This window comes from Callionymus lyra, chromosome 19, assembly GCF_982586985.1.
Source record: "Callionymus lyra chromosome 19, fCalLyr1.hap1.1, whole genome shotgun sequence".
NCBI classification, from domain to species: Eukaryota; Metazoa; Chordata; class Actinopteri; order Syngnathiformes; family Callionymidae; genus Callionymus; species Callionymus lyra.
The window spans coordinates 4,535,499-4,556,214 of record NC_141836.1 but is presented as its reverse complement, the minus strand read 5'-3'; the positions used below and the strand labels follow the sequence as shown (position 1 = coordinate 4,556,214).

General features: G+C 45.6%; 1 protein-coding gene across 2 annotated transcripts; it reads right to left on the bottom strand.

Moving 5' to 3' along the window:
- Nucleotides 1-674: 674 nt before the first annotated feature.
- On the bottom strand, nt 675-20,696 carry LOC148059063 (serine/threonine-protein phosphatase 6 regulatory ankyrin repeat subunit C-like). Of its 2 annotated transcripts, none has more exons than XM_087781732.1 (29): nt 20,614-20,696; nt 19,140-19,548; nt 18,590-18,673; nt 18,446-18,524; nt 18,284-18,354; nt 16,980-17,180; nt 16,730-16,817; nt 16,354-16,496; nt 16,063-16,275; nt 15,167-15,245; nt 14,975-15,089; nt 14,816-14,898; nt 14,561-14,678; nt 13,696-13,764; nt 13,482-13,622; nt 13,350-13,430; nt 13,160-13,271; nt 13,005-13,076; nt 12,316-12,517; nt 12,131-12,218; nt 11,943-12,060; nt 11,655-11,874; nt 11,510-11,597; nt 11,363-11,446; nt 10,534-10,679; nt 10,177-10,259; nt 10,016-10,098; nt 9,813-9,904; nt 675-9,056 (listed from the first exon to the last, which is right to left on the bottom strand). In XM_087781732.1, the coding sequence occupies exons 2-29, from the start codon at nt 19,164-19,166 to the stop codon at nt 8,785-8,787; spliced, it is 3,252 nt and encodes a 1,083-aa protein (XP_087637858.1). In that variant the 5' UTR covers nt 19,167-19,548; nt 20,614-20,696; the 3' UTR covers nt 675-8,784. The 2 variants fall into 2 exon arrangements, with proteins under 2 accessions (XP_087637858.1, XP_087637859.1); XM_087781733.1 differs by having other exon boundaries at nt 13,350-13,412.
- Between the last annotated feature and the right edge of the window lie 20 nt (nt 20,697-20,716).

The window sequence follows — 20,716 nt, the reverse complement described above, 5'->3', positions numbered from 1 at the left end:
AAATATTTAGATTTAACAAAAATAAAACAGCGCTTTTAAATCAGATTTAGGAAATAAAAGTGATATAAACTATGATTAAGTATTAGCATATTTAGCTTGATTTTATATGGATTAATTTTTTTTTTATTAGTAAGTAAGTAATTTATATTTATATAGCGCTTTTCCAGACCAGGGTCACAAAGCGCTTAAACAATCAAAACAATACTCAATAAAGTATATATTTTAAAGGTCAAGATAAAACTGAGAACAACACATGAGTTCCAGAAAATCAAGGAAAAGCCTGAACAAATAAAAACATCTTAAGATGTTTCTTGAAGGAGTCAGTAGATCCATCAAGCGCAGAGAGAGAGAGGAAGATCGTTCCAAAGCTTAGGAGTCCCAGTAAGCCAGGGTCATGAGCATGTTGGAAGTTTTCATCTTCATCTTAGGAAACGTACTCACCACTTGTTTTTGAGCATGGATTCTATATCCAGTTCTAACTGGTTCTATGAGTATGTATGCAAATTATAAAATAAACAGCTGTAAGACAAGTTCTTCACAAGAAACTGGACGAGCCAGCCGTAACCGGAGTGGACGGAGGCTCTGAACAGTTGTGTTGAAGCTGATTTATTCAAGTGTGTACCAGAGTCAGACTGTATTATTGATCATTGAGTCGAAAGAAGCGAGTCAGAGTGTGAAGATTTAGCAATAGCACTTTATTGAACACAAACAACCCTAAGCCACAATACTGAATGACAAGACCAATTGGCTGCAGCAAACATTTTATAAAATAGATTCAGGTTTAATGTCACTAAATTGTAATTTTTTTTATCGTTTTTTTTTTTTTTTTTCATATTTTCTGTTTAACGTCAGAAAGACAGATGCAGGTTTTTCCAAAACAGTGAATGATCTTTTACATATTTAACAATTTCTTGTAACAAATCATCATCATTCACATGTTCACACAAAGGAATAACAAGGCAAAGTGCTTTCAGGATTGCATTGTCCAAGAAACTTAACACAAGAATGAACGGCTTGAGGTTTCACTGACCGTGGAGAAGAGCCGGGGAGGGGGGCAGAGAGTGGGGTGGGGGGTATAGAGGGTGGGGACGGGGGGGTTAAAAAAACCTCAAACCCTTCACCTTGACTTGTACCCCGTGTCGTCAAACTGAATGTTAAATGCCGGGGCAGTGCGGTGACAGAATTTTGGTTCGGACAGATGGACTCTAAAAGGCAAACGGCTCAAGGCGCAAACTCCAATTACAAATCCACCTTCCACGTGACGACCCAGACCGACGCTTGTAAACGCAGTTTATCGATCGCTGTGGGGGGCGAGATATTCAACATGAGATTCATTTCTGCCGACTGGCCGCTGGAACGCTAAAAAGGGGAGGAAAGGATGGAAAACTGAACGGTCACATGGTCTGGCTTCACATTCCAGTGGTGTTTTTACTCGTATAAATGCTTCTCTTAAATATTTTTTTTTTTCTTTTCAAACAGACACATACACTAACAGCACAACCAAGCACACGTTTAAGTCTAACTAACATTGCTTCTGTTTTTTTTTTTCTTGTCAGAACAGGCGGCGAGACAAACAAGGCTGCAAAACAAGGAGGTAGGAGAAATGCTACTGAGAACAGCCAGTGATGCTAACGTGGACCCGTCGCGGGAGGCGGCGGGAAACGCGGCGCCGCGGCTGCGTCTCCAGGTAGCTCGAGAGATGAGGCAGGTCGAGTGATAAATAACGCCACCGGATGTTGAGGACGACTCTTAACCAACTAGAACATTGTGCTTCGTACGGTTCAGACCGACTGCTAAAAACGGCGTCAGATGTTTTGAACAAGAGCAGCTGTAAACGTACAAATTCAACTTCCGTCTCGGAACATTTTTTGAGGTCATTTAGTCTGGGAGTTAGTGGCGGAAACCTTCAAGTGAACTTTGATAAGATTTTCTAAAATAGTTTTAAACCTAAACTTTGAACTAATATAGTTTGTCGCGTGTAAGACTTCTGACCACCAGAGGGCGCTAAACCTCCCGTCAGTAATAGCTCAGTGTGAGTGGATTCTCTAAACTACGGGATTAACGGACGTTTTCGAGACCCTGAGGGTTTTATTCTGGGCCGTCTGGAGACGCAGCGGAGGCGATGAACAAACTTAAGTCGCAGTGGTCTGATTCTGGTGCGAACGCCCGGCCTAGCATCAGACGCACGTTCATGACACAAATCCAGTGAAGGTGATTGGTCCGTAGTGAAGTCGGGTCGCTGCTGCTGGTGATGATGATGCCGTCGACTCCTCAAACACACACACAGTAGAATATTTGCAGGTTTTTGTAAATGAGGTAATCTGCGTTAGGCTGAATCGGGAACCCTGTCTCACGCGGCCCTCGCTCCCTGCCACTTCGGAAGGAAATTCAACTTTGGAATGTTCGGGACAGACGAGCCGTCGTCGCTCACTCGCTTTACATTGACGTGAAGGTGCATGTGAAGTGATTGTCGCCCTGATCGGGGAGTCCTCCGGCTCCTCCCGCAGATAAGCCACCAGTAGCCCGCTGGGTTTTCGTGGACAGAACGTCGCGACCGAGCGAGCGATCGATAGAAGCCGACGAGCGAGGAAACATCCTCCCGGCAGCAGCTACCGCCCACCGACGATCAACCACCCTAAGGTGCTCAGTCACACCTCCTCTCACCCGCTACAAGACTGGACAACACAGACGCTGCTGGTGAAAACAAACGGCACTTTCAGGGGGGGGGGGGGGTGTTTACAGACACGTGTTCTCAACATGGGACGACTCAGTTCTCAGTCAAACTTCAAGAATAAGAACCCTGTCGGACGTGATGTCAGATATCGGTGATTTTGGGTTTTTTGTGCAGTAAATTCTTCATGTGAATCATTTCCTCTATTTGGGGGTTTTTCCTGTCTTCACTTCCTCGAGTACATTCACGTTCCTGCTTCAATAGTCAATGTCTTGGGCGTGTGAACAGTCATGAGCAGTGCAAGAGAGATTCTCCAGTTATCAATCATGATCCAACAATAGTTAAAAGAAGAATGCGTTGAAGCGGATTATAAAATATTAAGAAGAGCCAATTCACTTCCAAAACCTCCACGAGTGATGAAACGCTGGTAAGCAAAGAGGCCGAGCTGCACCAGAGTCCTTGTTTTCAAACGCCTCAGGATACAAAACAACTTTTCACGAACATGTTGGTGGCGAAATTCTACACTGAAAACTAATTTAAGGCATTTTTTTTTCATTCTTCGTTTCTCTGCTGGTCTCCACGGCGACCAGGAAACACAGCGACGCATGCAAACACAACGTCTGGCCCAATGGAATCAGGAACTAGCAAACCACGAGCGGAGAAGCGACGGTTCCTCGGCGAGAACGGCGTCGTCACAGTTTAGGAATTAAAGGAATTTCACACAGTCACAATCCGACGTCACCTCCTTAGCCAGGATTTGCTACAAACCGGCGACTTTTCAAGTCGACAAAGAAAAGATAACTTGAGCCGAAAAGGAAGCGACGACCAACAAAAGTTATTGCACTTATTATTATCATTTTCTCTCTTTTGAACGAGGTCAGTGGGAAAAAAAAAAATCATGCTTTTGGGAGATCCTGATGTTTTACACACAACCTGGACTGGTTTCTAAAGAGTCAACTTTTCATTGTCGGCCAAGATCTGATCCAAACAATCCTGGGTTCTGAACCAGAAGCTCACAAGTACCGAATGAACAGGTCACTGTGGTGAAGATACCAGATCCAGGTGTGTGTAAGCAGCAGGTTCTCCCTCTCAGGTGGTAGTAAGACAACACACTTGTAAAGAACGATCACACGGTTATCAACACGGCACACGGCTACGGAACATCAAACTAGCTGCACGACCACGACACACACTCGTCTACGAGTCGCCTCGCAGGATCATCCATCAGAAGTCGACTGGATTCTACAGTTGCTGTGATACGGACAATCAAACCTCGAGCGTGTTTGGAGGGTTCTAGCGACATCGGTTCCCCAATTCTTGTCCAAAAGACCCGCCCCGGGCTCTCTGGATGAGCAGCGCCGCCTTCTTTGGAATTGTGCTTTTGTACCGTTGTGTCCCCGGTCGGTGATTGATGTGCCACATCAGAAATGTGCAAGTTCATCTCGTCGAACCAGATGATGGGGTTTTTGGATTTAACCTCAGTGGGGAAGCGGGCCTGCGGGTCAGTGGGCGACTTTTTTTTCTTTTTTTTTTTCCTTTGTAAGGCTTCGGGATTCAAATGGAAGACTGAACCTTTCGGTAGTAAATCAAAGGCACCGCTGTGTGGAGCCACACAGGACTGTTGGCGAGGGGGGTTCACGCCCATCAGGTGGGAAGTTTGACTTCCGGAGGTAAATTAAACCCAAACTCCACTGACCAGGAATTAAAGACCCAACACTCTTGGGGTGACGCTCAAGCTGCGACAATCAGGAAGAGAGTAGACGACCGGTGAGCTCGACCTGCAGGTCCGAACGAACAAGCTTATCATTTAAAAGGTTCTGAAACACAAGCGGGCCCTCAGAACTCCGACAGTAAAGAATGTCACGTCAATGGTTTTACAGCAACTCTTCGCTCCCCGACACCAGAAATCCAGTTAGTATTTTCTGAACCAGACATGAATGTAAAAGCATGTCTAGATGTAGACATTGTCGGGAGGAAAAATGTCAAACTAACAGAAACAACTTGTTTATATCAGACTTCTTGAGTCAAGCGTCTTTGACTCGTTTGAAGTTGTATTTCGTACAAATGCGCACATTTTTTTTTCAGGCTGGTTTAGGCAGATTACACCAAAAACTATCGTCGTTATCGTCGGTTCTGATCCGAATAGGAATCCCTGTTCACCATCCATTTCACCCGCAGCAGCTGATTGTTTCTCCATTAACCCTTTCACAGTGGACAACAATGACGCCTCCGACCTCGGTCCTGACAAGTCTCCGTCACGAACCAGAACCAGCTGCACCACGGGTCAGCTTTTTTTTTTCTTTTTTTTAAATCTTAAGGCAAAAGGCTCGACAGTGAACCATAAGAATCAGTGATACTTGAATCAAAACATCCACTGAGGCCCGCCGACGACTGACCTCGTGTTCACTTGATGCTTTTTCTTTATTACTTTTGTTGACATCACGTTTCTCCAAACACACGCACATTAACGCACAACAAAAGCAACACAAAGAGACTATAAATGGCCCTTAAATCCAAACGTTGCAGCTCTAAACGGTCTAAAGATCAGGAATATTGATGGACAAACAAGAAATAATCCCAGCTGATGATGAGCGTGTCTGAAGGCAAGTGAGGGTTCTATGGCACAGAAAGTGCGTGTCAGATTTTGGTGATAAAATGAAGCGACAAAGACAAAAACATGGCGCCTCACTGTGAATCCCAAACTATTCATCTTTGAAAAAATCCCTGCTTGAACGTGACGATGAAACAGCAGCACAAACCGACGTTGCTTTCCGCGAACGATTGTAGAATCCTTTTCAAATATAGTGTGTTTGGAGCGAGTCTCGTGCTACATGCTATGCCTGCTCGAAACTAAACGTTGACCTTCAGGAGGTCGACTGAAAGACTCTCCTCGTTCTCTCGTCCTCCTCTGACCATTAAAGGCAGATCTCGTCCAACTCGACATTTACACAACTCAAAAGACAAAGTTGGTCTTGAAATCTGAGGAAACCATAATGCCAGAAACAAACCCATCGTCAGCTCAGGAAGACACGACCTGCATGGAGACGGTGTGGACCAGAGGTGGGTCACGTGACATCACAGGTGACTCACCAGCGTCCAGACCCACTGACCTACATTCACGTCAGTCAGAAGACTCATGGCTCAGATTCTATAGTCCGAATGGAACCGGATCGCTGCATAAAATCCTCTGTTGCTCTAGTGTAGGGTTCTGCTCCGAAAGAAAAACCAATGATTCACCACACACCCCCCACGCCGTCGCCCCTCCCCCGGCCGTCCTGACGTTTTGGCAAATGGGCCTCGTCAGTGACCGGAGACTTTGTGGAACCCGCGTTATTTAAAAATCTTCCATTGGCATTAATGCTGCAATCCAGTGGGTTGGCGACATCACACAAGAACATTCACGCTTCTATTGCTACAAGTGGACCGAGCGCCGCTCACGAGAGTAAAACACACACACGCACACACACACATCATATAAGAATACTAGGTGACATCACAATGTTTGCCGGATCGATGGCTTCGTTCACATACGCGAAAAGAGGGAAAGCAGACTGAGTGAGTCCAAAATTAAAACGTCTTGATTCCACTTTGGGGGTCCAGTTCTGGTCACTGGGCTGGAGACACTCGAAGGTCCCGGAGGTTCCCTGATGTTGTACTTAAATTTTCAAAGTATTTATGTTCATCTTCATTTGTAATTGGTTGAAGGAGCGGGAGCTGGACAGTGCCTGACGAGACGACCTCGATACGATCTGGAATCTGTCGTCGTCGGTGTTAAAAGCTACGGCGCCCCCGCAGTGGAATCAGGCTGACATCACAAGTCTGATTATCAGACTGCAGGATGATTATAACTGCATCACGTCGGTCGACGAGACATGTAGGCTAATGCATAGACACTCGGGAACACGCTGGGTCTCAAACTCAAGACACACTCGGGGACGTTCGTAAAAGGAAATGTTGGCAGCGCGTCTTCAACTACGTCCAGTATCGAGCAGCGACACTCGTGCATGTAAACATCGGTTCGTTTTGCTCTCGTCCGCAACACTTAGAACCCGAACGTACTAAAGTGCCGGCTCGCCAACTCGTTAAGTGCTGTGGGATCAAAAGAGGGACAAGTTCCCGTCACGGCTGCCGAGATCTGATTCCTGCCCGCACAGATCCTGAGATTCCAAAACAAAACCTAATCCACGTTCTCCGGGTCGCTAATTAGCTAAACTCAGTCATTTGTTAGTTCAAATCTGGTCTGCGAACCGCACGCTGGGCGGCTTTCGCACACACTAGGTCCTCGACTCATCCAGTCTTTTCAATATGTGCAATTGTGCCTCTTTGTCACCGGCGGGCGTCGCCGATGAGAACAATCCGACTCGCTGAACCACCAGGAGATGGTAGAAAATAAAGTCGCATAGAGAAAGAAAACAGCTCTAGTGGTCCGATACAATCTTCGTTAGTTTAGTACCAGAAACGGGATGACGACATAAATGAAGAAAATATTTGGATTTTGCTTTCTATTCCTGAAATCTACGAACATAACAAAAAAAAAAAAGACAACAGCAGGTTTTGGCCCAAAGCATTAACTCCCTCTGTACTGGACGACCCGGGAGACTTCCGGGACATAACAGGATTATTAGTGACTCTCATCATCCTCTCTGTCGTGATCCAACTGAAACGACGGAAGGCATGGGTCAAAAAGGCATTTCATGAGACGCCATTAAAGGCAATCCAGTGCATTTGTGTTGACACCGACGGTAAAATGCCCGGCACGCACAGAGCCATTCTTTTAGGTCATGAAATCGTCATCAGAATAACAAAGAAAAAAAAAAAGAGAGGAAAAGCAAATGAAACACATTCCAGGGAAACAAAAGCCCTTGTGACAGTGATTGTCTATTCAAGAAAACTAAATATTAACAATAATAATAAAAGGCCAAAAGAAAATATTGCTTGAAAACCCCCCAAAATACTGTTGACGACCACCCAGAGTATGTTTAAGACTCTTCAACTTCAGAATAAAATCAGCCTGAATAGAACGACAAGAAATCTTTTAGGCAATTCTGAAATATTCCCCTTTGAACTCAAGATAAAATAAAACACTGTTAAAGAGATGGGAAATAAATTGAAATGGCTTGTTCATTTATGTGCTCAGAGATACGATGCTTGGATGAGGTGTTGTTGGCAGATATTACTAGTAAAGCCTTCATCTGGAAATAAACAAGGCCTCAGTCAGTCACTATCCTACAGCGGTTCTGTCCCTCGGGGGGTTGGGGGGGCGGGGAGAACCGCAGGCCCGCGGACCCTGCGTGAAGATGAAGCAGCTGCTAAACGAGTCGACGAGGTATATCAAGATCTATTGTCTTTCTTTCTATACAGTACAGATCATCTCAAATAAATAATTTATAGCCATAAGTAGTGTCGATCAACTTTGGTCATAACTTATATGCTTAGAAACATTCTAGCTTAACAAACACGTATTTAGCATCTTTTTTTTTTCTTTTTTTTCCCCGAATGCCGCCCACAATTGATCGGCGACGGCAGCGGCGAGGACGCCCCTTTGGAAGGCGGCGACCACGCCGGTAAAATTCAGCAGCAAAATTTGTGAAAATGCCAAACAGTTCTATTGGCCGCAGAATCCTCGTGATGAGTTTGTAGATTTCAGATTGTACGGTCAGTACACAGGCATTGCACTCATACGCTAAGTTTCCCTTGTGTGGTTCCTTCATAACAATAAGAAAAAGTCAACAAAGAAAACGTCTTTGATCATTGTTGCGTCGGAGGCTCCTCTACAAGGTCCCCACCGGATATGATATGACTCTGAGTGACGATATGAAAGACTTCATGCACTGAGATGTGGTTAGAATTAACATGACTTTAAAGGGTTAAAAGGTTGGGGGGGGATGTCCAGATTGCTCATTGGTGGTGAGTGACCTTGCAGAGTGGCGCGCCTCGCAGTGTTCAGCACTACCAGGAGACGAGGGACGGACGTCTAATTGCATATTAGGTTTGACTGCACCTCAAGAGAAGACCAAACACTCACGCACGCACAGACATACACGGAACAGACGTGTGGGCAGGTGCTCCCTGGCTCCGCCTCCTGGCGCCGGAGCTGACGACCAGCCTCTCCCTCACTCAGACAGGCACCCGTCCAGGCCCACGGGGGCGCCGTGGCGGTCCTTGACGTAGCCGTTGTGGAGCCCGTTGCTGGGCAGTGGGGCGCAGGCGGCCGTGATGCCGCAGTGCTTCAGGAGGTTGAGACCTGGTGTGGGGGAGACGGTGGCGGGGGAGCAGGAGCAGGAGGAGGGGTCCCGAGGAGGGAAAGGCTTCATGGTAGACAGGATCAGAGCCAGGCAGTCGGCCACGTCCTTGTTCGGGGCACAGGCCAGAGCGGGGGTGTGCCCTGGAGGAGACGACATGTTAAATATGAAGGGGTGGCAGAAAATACATTTATTTTCACGATACCGTATCGATATTCCACAGCATTAGATTTTTATTTTTGCTCTCAAATCATATTTTAGTTTGAAATATAAAGTGTATTAGAAATATTATCAATTAATTCTGTATAACATAAAACAAATTATGCATCGCACAATGGCTGCCTTAGTAAGTAACTAAGTAAGTAATTTGTATTTATATATACATATTTATACCAGGGTGCTTGGTTCCATTTCTCAACTGCTTATTTTTCTGTACTGAAACCACATATATTCATATGTTGTGTTTACAACAATGTCACAGCCATTGTTCAGGTATACGTTACAACTACCACTAGAGGGCAGCACTCATTACATCCTCTGCAGATACAGAAACAATGAAATCCCACGAGATCCCAGCAGCTTTTCAAGCTGATGTTTGGACATATTTTGGTTTGAAAACAAATGAAAACAGTTACGACTTCGTCAAGAGTCATGTGGTCTGTAAATACTACAACACCAGAGTCAAGTACTGGACAATACTACACATATATACTTGTTACTACACTATCACAACACCAGAGTCAAGTACTGGACAATACTACACATATATACTTGTTACTACAGATACACATCACCAGATTCTTGTCAATACACACATTAACAAATATTTATGCAAGTTGATTATTGTGATAAATACCCACTTTCTGGACAGACCAACAAGCAGCAGGATAGTGACTCACCTTCCTCATCTACAGCCAGAACTGTGGCTCCTCTGCTCAGCAGAGCCTGCACCACCGTCGCCAGGCCGTTCCGAGCTGCCAGATGTAGAGGCCTGAGGAAGAGATATGGTTAGAATGTATTTGTTGTTACGTTACATCATCAGCTGGAACCGAGGATGAATACTGGGTCTCTCGGTGGTGTGTGTGTGTGTGTGTGGACTCACATTTGTAGCGCACTGTTTGTGGCGTTGATGAGTGTGGGACTGTGGATCTCTCCCAGGATCAGAAGAGCACACATCTCATGGGCCTGGAGGAGAAAAGCACAGAGTGATCAGTCCTGAAGGCGAGACGAGAAGCACATGTTCACTCAGATGTGTTCGTTCACCTTGCTGCAGGCGAGGTGCAGGGCAGTGTTTCTGTTCTCGTCCAGCAGGGTGAGATCCGCCTTCACCCGGTGGAGCAGGATCGCTGGGTATCAAAAACATGCCTTAGTTGTTTTTTTTAACGATTTAATCTCATGTAAATATTTTCTTCAGTTTAGGGTAGTTTATTATCAAAACTTTGTTTTCTTACTTTATATATATACACGTTAGTTTTCTTTCTTAAATAATCTGTTTTGATTTTGACGTCTTGCTTTTATACGATGTTTATGAATCAAGTAGCTTTAGATCCCTATTGACCATCGTCCCCAGCAGCCATACTTGAACTAAACGTTGAGCCCGTCTCTGAGCCGCAGACTCACCCACTGTCCCGCTGTGTCCCTTGTCAGCTGCCACCATCAGGGCGGACCGTCCACTCTTGTCCACGGCGTTGACCTCGGTGCCGTGACGGAGCACCAGCTGAAGTCCAGCGACGTCCTCGGCAAACGCAGCGGCGTGGAGCGGAGTCCTGCAGGGACACGGGAGGGTTGGGTCGGGTTGACAGCTCTTGGGAGACTCATGGGAGACTCATGGGAGACTCATGGGAGACTCATGGGAGACTCATGGGAGACTCATGGGAGACTCATGGGAGACTCATGGGAGACTCATGGGAGACTCATGGGAGACTCATGGGAGACTCATGGGAGACTCATGGGAGACTCATGGGAGACTCATGGGAGACTCTTGGGAGACTCTTGGGAGACTCTTGGGAGACTCTTGGGAGACTCTTGGGAGACTCATGGGAGACTCATGGGAGACTCATGGGAGACTCATGGGAGACTCATGGGAGACTCATGGGAGACTCATGGGAGACTCATGGGAGACTCTTGGGAGACTCTTGGGAGACTCTTGGGAGACTCTTGGGAGACTCATGGGAGACTCTTGGGAGACTCTTGGGAGACTCTTGGGAGACTCATGGGAGACTCATGGGAGACTCATGAGAGACTCATGAGAGACTCTTGGGAGACTCTTGGGAGACTCTTGGGAGACTCTTGGGAGACTCTTGGGAGACTCTTGGGAGACTCTTGGGAGACTCTTGGGAGACTCTTGGGAGACTCTTGGGAGACTCTTGGGAAACTCTTGGGAGACTCTTGGGAGACTCTTGGGAGACTCTTGGGAGACTCTTGGGAGACTCTCAGGGCGCAGACTCACCTTCCTTTGGCGTCTGTGGTGTTGATCATGTGGACCCCCGCGTATTCAAGAAGCCTCTCAGCGGAGCCGCTGTGGCCGTTCAACCTGCCGGAAGAAAGTCTGGTCAACAAAGTTGGACTGAGGATCGTGTCCGCCTGAGGCACTCACAGAGCACAGTGCAGGGGGGTGAAAGGGTTTCCCTCTTCGTGGATAAATCTTTTAAATTCAAGTAAAACCTCCAAACAGTCTTCGTGTCCTGGAACAGACAAATATGTCAGATTGACCCCGACGTGACCTTCATCCCTTGACTGACCTTTGTAAGCAGCCCAGTGTAATGGCGTGTATTTTTTATTGTCCAGCAGTTTGTCTAGTGGATCGGTCGCCATGGCAACCTGCACCAGACCGGCGAGGATCTCGGCGTAGCCTCTGGCGGCGGCGTAGTGCAACGGTGTCCGACCCTGGACGTCCTGACACAGTGCAGAAGCCTTGTGTTCCAGCAGCACCGTCACACAGTCGTCGTGGCCCAACACCGACTGCACCAGTGAGAGTCACGTGAGAAAAGAAACTTTCACTCTTCTTTTGTCGTCAGTGGTCAACGAACCGCTCTGTGCAGGGCAGTGCTGCCTCTCTTGTCCTGGGCGTCTGGTGAAGCTCCTTTCTCCAACAGGAAGTGAACACAGTCGGTGTGACCTCCCAGGACAGCGAGCATCAGTGGAGTCCTGGACCAGACGACACACGTTTAGATACAAGAACACACAACTCAAGAGTCCCGTCAGAGTCAGAACTTACTGGCCAAACTTGTCTGCCACGTTGATGAGGTCGCCCTCCTCCCCGTACTCGATCATCATATGCAGGCAGTCCGAGTGACCGTTGGCAGCTACGAAACAATGCATTAGTCAAAAGATCTGATGTCTTGGGAGAAGGAGGAAGTTAAGATGGCAACAAAGATAGCAAAACTATTCTAGTTCCTGCACCTGCAACGTGGACGGGGGTCCTCATGAGGCGGTTTTCGTTGAGGAGACAAGAAGCCCCCTGAGCCAGAAGGACCTCCACACAGCGACTGAAGCCCTTCTGAGCAGCCAGGTAGAGAACGGAGCGACCTGCAGCGTCCTGCATGTCCACGTAGGCAGCCGTCTCCGTCAGCACCCGCAGAGCTTGCCAGTGACCCTTATCCGCCTGCAGGGGGCAGTGTAGTGAGATGGTGGTCAACAGTCCATAGTCATAGTTGTTTTTTTTCAGATTGAGTTTGACTCTCACTCAAAACCATTCAACAAATGAAATTATTCTTGTTTTTTTTATTGAAATGCTTGTTTATCAATTCTATATTGAATGGTTAATTTATTCCGTTTTTTTTTTTAAAACAATTTAAATGTTTTTTTTCATTTTACATATACAAATATACATGCAAATACTTTATGAATACTTTTTGAGCAACCAACACTAATTTTCTACCTTATTTAAACAGAGTTTGATATTATAAGCATTTTTTATCCATTTAAATGAAATATGAAGTGTTGTTTCCCATTTTAATTTAAACTGATCAAGTCATTTTTTTGGTTATTAAACACATCAATACCATTCAATTACAATCCTGCAGCCATGAATTCCGATTGAACCCATGAGTCACGAAGATAAGTGAAGCATTGAAACAGTAGAAACTTACAGCCAGGTGTAGTGGACTGACGGGGATGCTGCTTTCAATGTCTCCAAGGGCGTTGAAGGACATTTCCAGGAGCTGAAATACCAAACGATAATTTAAAAAAAACACCTCAGATAAGAAGCAGTAACACTCTAATGTTAAGTTGAAGCCCAACTCACCATCTCCAGGTTCTGCTTGTTGCCGTGATACGCTGCATAGTGAACGGCGCTGTAACCCTTGGCGTTGGCCATCGACGGATCTGCACCGTTGTCAAGCAGATGCTCCAGGCAGCTGTGGGAGAACAAGAGTCAACAAGATGTAAAAACCAGCTTCGCCGTCACACGAGGGAGTTCCTCATCGGAGACTCACAAGTACGACTCCTTGGCCTCGTCCTCGTCGTTCTGATGGCTCGCCGAAAAATGACGATCAACTCTGTTGGCAACGACGTTTCTAAGAGTTATTGGTTTGAGTAAACCCGAACGATGGCTCGACTGCTCCAACCTGCTGAAGGCTTGCGAGGCGGCGGAGTAGTGCAGGGGGGTGCAGCCCGTCTGGTCGGGCTCGTTGACCTCAGCGCCGGCGCTAACCAGGGTCACAGTGCACTGGTACCTCCCATTAGCGGCCGCGTAGTGCAACGGGGTCCTGGGGGGAGAGAGGGGAGCGACGACGGCGTCAAACACTCGTCGTTACAAAAACGCTGGAGATCAAAACTCACCTTCCCATGATGTCCCTCTTATTCAAGTCGGTGCCGCTACTTAAGAGCAAGTTCAGACATTCAACATTTCTGTGGAGGAAACATGAGAAAATATTTTACTACTGGAGTCAAGCTTGAAAACACAGAGGGAGGAATTTAGTTATTGATGAAACCACAACAATATGTACCATTACTATCTTGAGTTTAGAATAAATGTAATTTATTTAGATGTATATTGTCTTGGTTTTTGAAGCATATTTTATTTGTATCCTAATTATTTTATGGTTTGTATTTCAATAAAGTGTATCAAATATTAAATATATATATACATTTAAGATGCAAATATTTACTGAGTTTTTTAATTTTTGTGTTGCAATTAAACCTCCAGCCTCTAGATGGCAGCAGTCATTTCATACCCTACAGTTAAAGGAACAATAAAATCCCACAGCAATGAGTGAATAGAGTGATGACTGAGGATAGAGTGATCACTGAGGACGAGAGGATACAGTGATGACTGAGGACGAGAGGATACAGTGATGGCTGAGGACGAGAGGATACAGTGACTTCAGCAGCTTTTAAAGCTGATGTTTGGACATATTTTGGTTTGAAAACGAATGAAAGCAGTTACGACTTCGTCAAGAGTCATGTGGTCTGTAAATACTGCAACACCAGAGTCAAGTACTCAACAATACTACACATATATATTTGTTACTACAGTTTTAACCCTGAATCCTGATCTGCATCATATCAATAGATTCTTGAAAATACCCGCCTGATTATTTATCTGCAGTTATGCTTTTGTTTCTTGATCTAATTTAGGTAATTTGTGAAGACAATTACATAAAGTTGAAGTGGGCCCATATTATGGGATGGCAGGAGAACTTACCCTCCAGAGGCAGCAGCGTGTAGACAGGTCCTCCCAAAGTTGTCGGGGGTGTTTATGTCAAACCCAGCAGACAGAACGTGCTCCTTACTCATGGAGGAGACAATGCTATACAGCTGACCTGCAGGGACGTCATCACAAGAATCACAGGGTGGAAAGGGGGTGAAAGAGAGGAAGTTAAGAATAATAATAAATATTTTACTTCAGTTGTTCAAGAAGTGATACTAGCTCTGAAAATGTCAAACCAGGGAGACGAACCTGAGGAGAGTAGCTTGCGACAACAGTCTGAAAACCCGTAGAGCACAGCTAAGTGCAAAGGGAACATTCCGTGGATCCCACGTCTGTTAGGGAACAAAACAACTCTGTGATTGATGAATACTCAGGAGAGTGTGTGTCGTGTGCGTCTGTTGTCGTTACCTGGCCGTGTCTGCTCCGTTGGTCATCAGAGTGCTGATCAGCAGCTCGTGGCCGTACTTAGCAGCAACGTGGAGAGGGGTATTGCCGTACTTGTCCACGCAGTCGATCTCCCCACCTGAGGGACGTACAAGACAAACGCCGTCAAGAGTCTGGCTCGGGAGGAGAAATGATATCAACCGTCGCCATGGTTACCGTTCTGGATGAGGATCTGAGAGCGTGTGAAGCGTCCGTGAATGGCTGCCATGTGCAGGGGGCTCTTCCCTTCTTTGCTCTGAAGCGACAAACATGACAAAGTCAGAATTGATTGAGCTGTGCATTGATGAGATTATACATACTTTAAGAATCTTGAGCAACTAACATTACATATTTTACTCTACACTTGTGTTGACAAATCACCAAATTATCCCACAATTTTACTGAACAATTAGTTGCTCAGTTTAGGGGCTGTAAGTGCTGAAAAAGTCCTGAAGTTAATAAATATATTGTGACCATTTAATTTTTCACTTGCATTTAACAATATTTATTTAGCAACAATCACTTCATCTTGCCAACTCAACACTGCATATCCCTCTAAACAACACACTCAGTAGCGATGACGCCGAGTAGCCTCGTAATGCTTGGCCGCCCAGCCAACCAATCACAGCTGTCAAATACTAGCAACATAGAATTTAAATAAACTATTGTATCGGTCATTCACTAAATACAGCAGTGCAAGAAATGCATCATGGGTGTTCACCATCTTGTTGGCACCCTATTTAAGATGGGTCGGTGATAGGTGTCTCCCACCAATTCCTGTGGTTATATTAAAGTTGATATAATGTTCAAATGAATCAAATGTTTGTAAGATTGTACAATGACAAAAGAGAGTTGATGTTCCTGCAGTTTGATACAATATATTTAAATGTCCAGTATCGTGTGCAAAAATAAATAATCTGTGAAACTGCGCGACCTTGAAAAGAAAACCATGATGTTTAGAGGGACCACTGTACAAGATTGTTTACGTTCAAACTATATGACTAAACAAAACAGACAAGAAGGGTCAAGGTCAGGGGCAGAGGTCGCAGTAGTATGGCAACCAATTGTCTCACCTGCTGGTTGACATCTGCCCCATTGTTGACCAGCAACTCCAGACAGAGGGCACCGTTGGTGGAGACGGCGGCGAGGTGCAGAGGCGTGTAGCCACACTTGTTGGGCTGGTTGACGTTGGCACCATGGTTGACCAGTTCTGTTGCCACGGCCTCCTGGCCCATGTAGCACGACACGTGCAGGGCCGTGTTGCCGAAGCCGTTGGGCTCGTCGATCTGGAGAAGAAGGGGAAAAAAAAGACACCAACCGTGTGAGAGGATTGATCTGCAAAGTCGTCCAAGCTTCCTGCTCACCTCTGTGCCCATTCTCAGCAGGTACTTGACGATGTCGAGGTGACCGCTGGCGGCGGCAGCATGGAGGGGGGTGTAGCCCTGCTTGTCTTTGCAGCTCTTGTCGGCACTGCGCGACACCAGCAGCTTCACCACGTCCACGTGTCCTGAACATCCACAGGAGAAGAGATCAGTGGAAAAACAAAGATGGACTAGATTGACAGTCGCCAATGAAAGATGGGGTGCAATAGTCTCACAGTTGACGTTGGCAACACCCGCACATCATGACACAAAACAAGTTCTGGTTCCTGTCGGAGCGGCTCACGGCAGACAATGGAACGTTTGACAGACCCTGACAGAGACGTTTGTGTCCAGAGAAGAAGAAGAAGACTTTGTTTACCCAAATAAGCAGCACAGTGGAGAGGCTGTCGCTCCTTCTTGTCAATGGCACTCAGGTTTGCCCCTTTGTTCAGCAACAGCTTCACCATCTGACACAGAAACCATCCGGTCCGTCACATTTACAGTTGTGAGTCTTTAGTGAGTCATCGTGATTAATAACAGAGCAATATGTAGATATATCTGACGTGTGACAACCGGGACACGGTTAAATAAAATGATCATTAACGACCAAAAGAAATCCGGAGCTTCACCTCCTGGAAGCCGCTCTGGGCAGCGTGGTGTAGTGCGGTTCTGCCTGTGCGGTCCGCCAGGTTCAGGTTGCTCAGCTGGGTGAGCAGGGCTTCTGCACAGCGCGTGGCACGGTTGGCAGTGGCCACGTGCAGCGGTGTGTGCCAGAATTTGTCCCGGGCGTTCGCCTCTGCGCCGCGCCGCAGGAGGAGACCCACGGCCCTCTGCGAGGAACAAACCCACTGATTAGCAGAAACATTCACGGCGTCGCTGTAACTGCCGTCGCCATGGTTACCGACTCCGCAGAGCATTCATGATTACAGGCTGCACAAAAGACGCCGTCACAGATGGGAGTGCCAGTGACTGTTTTTTTTTTTTTAAATGTCACTCAAAAGAGTTTTAGCGAAGAAAAACATCAGAGGCTATTGTCAAATATCGGTCGCTGCGTTGAAACACACGCATCCTTACGGGCACAGATTTAGGAAGTAGAAGATTTAACATGAGTCACAACTCGTTTCATCAACAGTCAAGAGCGCTGAACTCTTGACCTGCTGCTAACAGTCATTTCCCCGGAATCATGGACAACAGTTCATGTCATAGAAGCAAGTGAAATGACATAGTTAGTTAGTTTAACTCCAGAAATCTAGACGTTTCCTGAACCATAATTTTAATTTCTACTGCAACCAATAGTCACCGGTTTGTTTTCTGCTTGTACATTTTCAAGAGTTCTGGTATTTATTTTCGGATTTAGGTTTAAATCCTGTTTTTAAAAAAATAAAATCAGTCTTAAAATCGTGGATTACTCTACAGCAGTTTTGGGAGATCAAGTTATATTTAAATAAGTGGCCCTCGTTCAGAAAGAAGATCATCGTTTCAAACTGACTGACTAAAAAATATATCTCAAAAACAAAACAGGACGGTCAACATAAAGTACACGTTTCTCTGATTAAGTACTTTAATTAGCAGGATATTTTGACATGTTAAGGTCTTTGGTAGTAATGAGTATTGAAACACGCTTTGTGTACCCATGTGTAAACAAAACTTGATAATGTCAATTCCAAGTATTTTTTGCACTCTTTTTATTTACTTATACTGTAAGAAAATAGACTGAGGTGAACATTTACCAAACCTCAAAAAAGTAAACCAAGATTTGTACAATTTTTTGTAAGAAATGATCTTGGAAGTGAAGGTATCAGCACAACATTTTCGATCGATACCTTAGATATGTCAGGGCATCATTTTTAATGAATCAAAATAAACCATTAAAAGGTTGCACAGATTCACATGAATGTAAAGGTCGGGTTTGGTGGAAATAAATGGTTCTTACTTCATTCCTGGAAGCAGCAGCTCGGTGCAGAGGAGTCAACCACACATGATCTTTCGCGTTCACGCTGGCACCTGACACACACACACACACACACACACAGTTAAGACATCGAGGCAGCAGCAGGGGCTCAGGTAGATGCAGTACTCAGGTGGTTCTTCTCACCTGCTTCAAGGAGAAGCTCCATGACATGAACATCACCCACACAGGCAGCAGCATGAAGCGGCGTACGACGCTCCTGGTCCTGTCGCAACAAACACACCGTTAGTTCCCTGTGCAACCATATCGACGCATTTCCGTCGCACGTACCAGTGCATTGACATCCTCCTTTTTGTGCAAGAGTTGTTGTATTTCTTCAACATTACGGTTGAAGATGGCCTGGACCAGAGGAGGCTGCGGACACAGAGATGTTAGCTAGCACGGCTAATCCCGGAGACAAGGATTATCGTCTTAAAGACAGTTTCTTTGGGTTAAATAAACGATACTGTTCGATACTGGAATGTTTCTTGGTGGATTTTAAGATGGACAACAAGCGTGCGGCTCGAATATCGTGTTATTAACGCGTTTATCCATCATTATTCCAGTAATTACACAGTACCCATCAGCGGCCTTCTGCAACAGGCCCGGTTAAGTAAGCTAGCTTCGATTAGCTGCTCAGGCTACATCCGAGAAATAGGTCGGATCAGGTCAAAATAATTCAAATGTTTCTCCGATGCGGATTAAATGTTTGGGCGACACTAGTGTGACGTAAACCCAGCAACACGACCGTCGCAATAGTCTCCACAATACACGCATAAAGATGCTGCGAACGGAGATGTTCCAGTAAATAGACTGCGCCACAGCAGCGGAGCGTCGGTACCTGGTCTGCGATGTTGAGAACTCCCATCTCCCGCGACCTCAGCCCGGACGGAGCTCCTTCATGAGGATGGAACCTGGAGGTATGCGTCGGTGCTACTGAGGCCACCTTTAGACAACACCCATGGCTGGACTGGAACACAACCCCGCTCTAAATGTGTCACTGTTGTTGTCTGCGCTCTGACGGTGCTGGTCCGCCTACAGGCGGGTCGCTCTACTGCGGCCTCTAGCGGACGAACGAGGCGTGACATGCGTCTGGCGCACCGGTCAGAGGGAAAAGTTCGCCCCTGATTCTTTCTGACAGACACGGAGTCACTTCAGGTGGTGTTGCGCATTTCTTCCGTTGTCCAGTCTTTTTTTGGGAGAAGGGCCACAAAGAAGGAGGTAAAAGTAACAAAGCAGAGAAAGAAATGCTGTAATAAAGAATATTAACATGTATCAATATACCATCTCCAAATATGTTTTATTTTGTTTAAAAATGTTTTAATACTTTGAATTTAAGTGGTCAAAAAGCATCTAAACATTAAGGTACTATCTATTTACATTTTTGAAAAATGATTTGGATGGATTGATTATTAGATGCATGTATAAAATGTGTATTTTTTTTTACTTGTTACATGAATAGAAAGATGGATGGATGGATGGATAGAACGATAGAACGATAGAACGATAGAACGATAGAACGATAGATGGATAGATGGATAGATGGATAGAACGATAGAACAATGGATAGATGGATAGTTGGATAGTTGGATAGAACGATGGATTGATGGATCGATGGATCGATGGATCGATGGATAGAACGATAGAACGATAGAACGATGGATAGATGGATAGAACGATAGAACGATAGATAGATAAACAAACTACTATTTCACCAGAAAACTAAAATAAGCATAACTATCTCATAAGTGGCCGTTAAAGACAAAGGGCCACATAATAGAATGAATAACAAATTAGGGTCAAGGTGAAACCTGGGCCAAGAAACCAATGTGTTTGTGGTATCCCTTGTGTTGTCTCTGGGTCCCTGGCTTCTATAAATACATGTGCAGTGGTGGAGGTCGTTCAGACCTGTGTCACTATCTTCACCTTCATTCCATATTGCAGGGAATATTCTTGCACAATTTTCTTGTTTGATTTTATTTTTTGTCTATTTATTTGTTTGTTTACTTCGAAAATATTTTGATTTCGTGTTTGCACAAAAAATACAAATTCCTGGAGAGACTCAAACACCAGCAGAAACATTCTGTTAATACTTGACCAATAAAGCTGATATTCTTATGTTTGTGAGACCAGTTTTTGAACCAAACATCCAGAATAAACCTTCATTTCTTTTAAGGTCAATTCAATGCGTGTTTTCTTGCCTTTGATTGACAGACAACAACAACAACATATATGACTTCGGCATCGAAGCGAGTCATTGTTATCACACCCTGACCACCAGGGGGCAGCAGACGGCGGAGGCTCCTCGACTGTACCTGGGCGTAGAAGCAGTTCGTCCCACCGGCGCTAGGTTTAGCGGCGGAAGGTCGTCCTCAGCCGGACCTCAGTCAACGAATACCTCCTTGAATTTTAAAAAGA